The following is a 6,000-nucleotide window of genomic DNA, read 5'->3' as shown; positions in this document are numbered from 1 at the left end:
TTGCAGCAACTCAACATTAGTCAAGATAAAAATCAGTTATCCATTAGGTGTTAGCATGAAGTTGGTGATGTTTTACTTTACCAAATGCGTTTCAGTTTTCTGTCAATTTCAACTTTTACAAGTGTATAAAAAAAGACATCTGACATACTGGTTATAACATCAAACTTGTTTAATAAATTCAACAGATGAGTAAAGGGAGATTCAAATCAAAATGCCATTGTAGGAAAATATTTAACATAACAAACAATCTCAACAATTGTGATATCACTGCTATCTTGTGATATCAATAACGATCACATATCAATAGCATTAACAAATTAACAACATATAATTACATTGCGATATTAATGTCCTTGGATTGCTCTTTTCCTTTGCGGTAGAGGAGTACAGCAAGGACAACTGTAAAAATGAAGAGCGTGGTGACAGCGACGACGATAGCAACGACTGCAGTGGTTGTCAGTAATAGTGGACTGCTCACATTGCTGTCATGGGGCAGCGAACAGTTGAGGTGAAGGTCACAGTGTTTGGTGGCCACCATACTTTCCACTGTGCAGCGATAGCTTCCACACTCCCGCTCGGTGATGTTCCAATGCAAGGTGGCTCCTGTGGGGTCCACAGTGGCCTGAATAGGCAAGACCTTATTTCCGCTGGTCTTGGACCAGATGTAATGCAAAGGTGGGGTGCCGTGCATTGATCTGCATTTGAGCGTCATACTGTTGTCTTCTTTATCCACGCTGCACAGAGGCTGACTTGGTGCCTCCATGACCGTCAGCTCTAAGGTCTTCAGTTCCAGTTCAGGTAACTTCTTTACCATACAGCGGTACATCTTCATGTCTGACAGACGTACATCTTGGATTTTGATAGACGCGTCTCCATTTTGGGGATCCGCTGATGTGAAGTTGACCCTCCCCTCCATTGGTTTGTACAAATTAGAATACAAGCGGCCGCCTGTAAACCAAATGATGGGCTGCTCGTATCCATCTGCAGACACGATACTCCACAAGATCTTCGTGTCCTGCTGAGAGTCCACGGTCTGAGTGTACGCACAGGGTAGCTGGATACTTGACCCCCTGGCGACGTAGTAGTGGTTCTTTTCCTTCTGAATTTCCAGGGGGCATGCTGGACAAATGTTGAAAAACAATCCCAGGAGGACAGAAGGCCAAAGGAGGTGCCACATTATCACCATGTATACACTGGCAAGAAAAAACAAAAAGATACTGGAATCAATAACATGTTTTTTTCATTGTTTTTCTGTCACTATAAAGCATAGACTTGACATCAGCAATTATATTTTCATTACAAGTGTAAAAACTAATGGAAAACAGAAGACCGACATCAGTTACATGTATTTTGCCTAATTTTAAGTTTAAATGTTTTCAAACACTAATGTTTACACTTTAAATGAAAACATACAATTGACATCAGCAATTATTTTTTTCATTACAAGTGTAAAAAAAAGCTAATAATGGGGGGGGGGAAACACTGACATCGATATGTTTTTTTTTTGTTTTTTTTTTTTTTGTTTTTTTTTTTTTTGCATTATTACAAATGTAAAAGTCAGCAATGGTTAGACAATCAAATTAATATATATATAGTATATAACGGAAGACTGCACTATTTAGCTCAAGTGGAAACATGATCAATAGACAACACTAATGTTTCTCAAGAAAAAAGTTTGGATTTCTTACCTGCTTATCTTTAGGAAGGAAGATGCACACCAACGACAGCAACACTTGTCTGCTTCTTTGGCATTTGGTGTACTAATTCATAGCGTAAAAACATACCTTATATATGGACGAGAGGATCAAAGGATCAAAGAGTTCAAAGGAACCCTTTTTTGTGACGTCACGCTATTCGCAACGCGCCTCCGCCGCCATGACAGGCGGCAAAATACGCTTCGTGCACGCAAGCACATACAGTAAACAAATAGCTAAAGTATGGTGGGTTGACGGGGCATCGAGAGTGGGGTTCGGCACGTTGGGAGCAGTGCACTGATGCATGTCGATACTGTGCCACTCCATTGCCTGAACGGTGACACCTGATGGATCCTAATATCTTTGCAAGCAACATTGTTAACTGACAGGCTAATTCCATAACCTCTAAAATTATTAAGGCCAATGTATTACTCTTATCTTAATATGTATGTCTATTGTAATTGTATGTCTACTATTTTTTAACGGAATCAATAAAAGTGAATAATAAAGTTAACGTCAGTAAAATTGTTTTAATGTGATGTTAGGCACTAGCGAAAACCCACCCCCTAGCCTAGCTACAAAATGGCGTTCCCAGATTTGTCACCTTTTTGGGGAGCATTTTTGTGATTCCAGCCCCATATGCCCTGTGGTGGCAATTCTTGTAAATATAGTCACATAAACTTTATTGTTTACTCCAAATCAGAGCCGTATAAAGAGAGTCGCGACATTCCCATAGGGATCCATTGTACGATTTTACTTCAGGGGTTTCCGGGTTACGGCGCCTCGGGTAGTTCCAAACATGGCTTCGACGAAGGCGGCTGCATTCATACAAATGGCTGGCTGTTAAGGTAAGTTGATGATAAAAACGGTTGCTTTTGAATTTTCAACAGTCTATATTCTATAAGAGGTGCTTTATAATGTATATGTTGAGCTTTATTTGTATGTGCGTGGCGTAATTATACATATATTTTATCTTGGTGACGAGTATTTTTCTTCTACTTTTTAAGCTGACTCTGCTAACTGGGAATGTATCGCCAGGGATAAATTCATTAAGTCGTTACCTCTTTTAAATTGTCAACTCTTTCAGAGGCCCTTTGTAACGTTCACACTCATCTGAGCACTGGTAGACGACTGGCTTTCACGTGCTAATTAGCTCAATTTTGTAAGTTATGAACTAAGGTATCACCTTCATGGAAGAGTATCAAGTCAATGCATGACAACCTGTATTCTTTACACCAAAATCGTTGACATTATTATATTTTAGAGATCTGTATAGATTGAAAAGTGATTTCAACAAACAATAAACACAAATTTATAAGAGAAAACTAATGTAATGGGGTTTTTTTTAGGTCACATTTTCAAGATCTGCTTCTGCTGGGGACTGCTGCTGGTGCCTGCTGGCTGTGGGCACGAAGCCCATTTTTCAAAAAACATATTGTAATGTCCGTAACTTTCTGCGGGCCGTGAAGGGGCCATGGGACTGCCGAGTGGTGACGTAGCGGGAAGTAGGGGGAGTTGTAGTACGGCGCGAGCGAGAGTGTTGGACGCATGTTGCAGCAGTTCGCAATTATTTGTGTTTTTTTTTCTATTGTTGCCACAATAAAGTGAAGGAATCCATCATTCATTCCTCTCCTTCTGTTCCCTCATTCGGGGCTATTACATTGGTGTCAGAAGCTCGGGCTTACGACGCTACGCCGCGTGCTCGTGTGGAAGGGAGAGGGAGAGGACGTTTGGCAAAATGTTTGGCGGCTCCGGCGCTCGTGCGAAGGTGAAAAGTGAAGCAAAGGACTGTTTGATTGACATGCCGGCGATGGACGGTGACGAGCGTGTTCGCTATGGCTGCAACGTTTCGCGCCAAAAAGAGAGCGGGCGCGCCATGACGGAGCGGCGTCATGAGGAGGCGGGGTCTGGCTCCGCGGATGTCAACAAACATGGCGGCGCCCATGAGCTGACGTGGGCGGCCGCGAAGTCGCTGAAGTTCAACGGCAAAGGAAGCTGGGAGGCATTTAAAGCACAGTTTGAACTGCTGGCTGATACAATGGGCTGGTCGGAGAGTGTTAGGGCTTTGCATTTGGCCTTATCACTAACTGATGATGCTGCATCTTGCCTATTGCTACTGAGCCAAGGAGAGAGACTCAACTACAAAACGCTAGTTGGCGCTCTGCAAAGGCGTTTTGGAGACTTTAATGTGAGAGACTCTATCCGCTGTGAGTTTAAACATCGTGTGTGGCAGTCAAATGAGCCGCTGCGTTGCCTCGCCCACGAGATCGAGAGCCTGGGCCGACGGGCGTATGCTGGGATGCCAGATAAGGTCCAAGATGAACTGATACGCGATCAATTTGTCCAGGCTCTCAGGCCAGATGAACTTCGCATTCATGTGCAACTCGAACACCCCGCGGACTTGGGCGTGGCGCTTGCACTCGCGATGGAAAGGGAGATTGCAGCCAAGGGGTCGCCACAGTCATCAGTCCATCAAGTCTCAGTCACGGCACTGTCAGGGGGAGGGGAGCAAAGACCACCATGGCTGGAGGAGATGGTGTGTGCTTTGAAAACCCACATTGATCAGCGTGTGGACGAGACCAACCGACGCCCTGCCATCTGCTGGGGCTGTGGACAACCCGGGCATCTGATGAGACGGTGCCCAAAGAGGATGGACCAGCAGGGAAACGGGAAGGGGTCCGCGTAACCCAGACAACGCGGGCCCCCTCTGCCATTTCCCGGGACCAGCAGCCCCCCGTGGTGGACACCGTGGATGGAAGAGCTCGAGAGCATGATGGAGCTGTTGCCACGGTGGGTTGGACAGAGGTTGGTGACCCCTGCCATGTTCCAGTGCTGATCGGGAACATTTCCTGCAGTGCCCTGGTGGACTCTGGGTCGTCTGCCACAATTGTGAGGCCGGATGTTGTCCCAATAGGAACTGTGCTGGAAACCACCATCAAGAAGCTGAGAACTGTGACCGGCGAAACGGCTCAGATGAAAGGGAAGGGGACATTTGTGTTTGTTCTCGGGAATCTGTCAGTGACTTTTCAAGCTTGGATGGCTGATGTGAGTGACACCTGCATCATAGGGCGGGACTTCTTAAAGACTACAAAATGTGTGGTAGACCTTGGGGCAGGGGCGCTCATCCTGCCTAGTGGTCAGCATGTAAAGCTGATTGCTCCTTCACAACGGGCCACTGCTGTAGTATCCATCAACACAGCAATGGCTCAGTCGTTTGTGATACGGGCAGAGTCCGCTCGCCCTGAAGAGCTCAACCCTGCGGGGGAAGTGGAAATTTCACCACCACAGCAGCAGGAGGAACGGAGGGAGGCGATCCGCTCCATCTGGGAGGCCAACTGCACCGGCCTGGATGGTGAGCAACCGGGGCAGTTATGGCAAGTACTGTGGGACTTTAAGGACATTTTTGCCCTCGGTGAGAACGAGGTGGGCCTGACGCACCTAGTGGAGCATCACATTGATACCGGAGATGCGGAACCGGTCAAGGTGCGGCCACGGCGTCTACCCATGGCCCTGCAGGAAGCGGCGGACAAGGAGGTCCGTGCCATGCTGGAGGCAGGGATCATAGAGCCCTCTGACAGTCCCTGGGCGTCTGGCGTGGTCATGGTCCCTAGAAAAACAGGGTCCAGGCCACGGTTCTGTGTGGACTACAGGCCCCTGAATAAAGTGACGCGGAAGGACTGTTACCCCCTTCCGCGGGTTGATGAGACGCTAGACCTAGTGTTGGGCTCTGCGTGGTTCTCATCGCTTGACCTGCGCAGTGGATACTGGCAAGTTCCCCTCACGCCTGAGTCAAGACCAAAGACTGCGTTCTGCACCACCAGAGGACACTGGCAGTTCAAGGTCATGAGTTTTGGCCTGTGTAACGCGCCAGGGACGTTCGAGCGCTTGATGGACTCCGTGCTGGTGGACATCCCCAGGCAGGAGTGCTTGGTCTACCTGGATGATGTCCTCGTCCATGGCAAGTCTTTCCAGGCCGCGTTGGATTCCCTGAGACTGGTGTTGGGACGAATTGCGGCGGCTGGACTGAAACTCCACCCGGAGAAATGCCACTTCCTGCGGCGTGAGGTAGAATTCCTGGGGCATAAGGTGGATTACAGGGGCATCAGCACACTGGAGGAGAAAATTTGCACAATAAGAGACTGGCCAGTTCCAAAAGACCAGACGCAGCTCAAAAGTTTTTTGGGACTGTCATCTTATTACCGGAGGTTCGTGAGGGGGTTTTCATGCATTGGGGCGCCCTTGTTTCGCCTCCTCCAGAACAATCAACAGTTCGTTTGGACAAAAGACTGTCAGGCGGCGTTTTCCA

General features: G+C 47.4%; 1 protein-coding gene across 1 annotated transcript; it reads right to left on the bottom strand.

Moving 5' to 3' along the window:
• Positions 1–200: 200 nt before the first annotated feature.
• LOC130931549 (coxsackievirus and adenovirus receptor homolog) lies at positions 201–1,823 on the bottom strand. The gene is made up of 2 exons (XM_057860455.1): positions 1,689–1,823; positions 201–1,193 (listed from the first exon to the last, which is right to left on the bottom strand). The coding sequence occupies exon 2, from the start codon at positions 1,184–1,186 to the stop codon at positions 332–334; it is 855 nt and encodes a 284-aa protein (XP_057716438.1). The 5' UTR covers positions 1,187–1,193; positions 1,689–1,823; the 3' UTR covers positions 201–331.
• Between the last annotated feature and the right edge of the window lie 4,177 nt (positions 1,824–6,000).

Source organism: Corythoichthys intestinalis, chromosome 15 (genome assembly GCF_030265065.1).
Source record: "Corythoichthys intestinalis isolate RoL2023-P3 chromosome 15, ASM3026506v1, whole genome shotgun sequence".
NCBI lineage: Eukaryota > Metazoa > Chordata > Actinopteri > Syngnathiformes > Syngnathidae > Corythoichthys > Corythoichthys intestinalis.
This window is presented reverse-complemented; position numbering and strand designations above follow the sequence as displayed.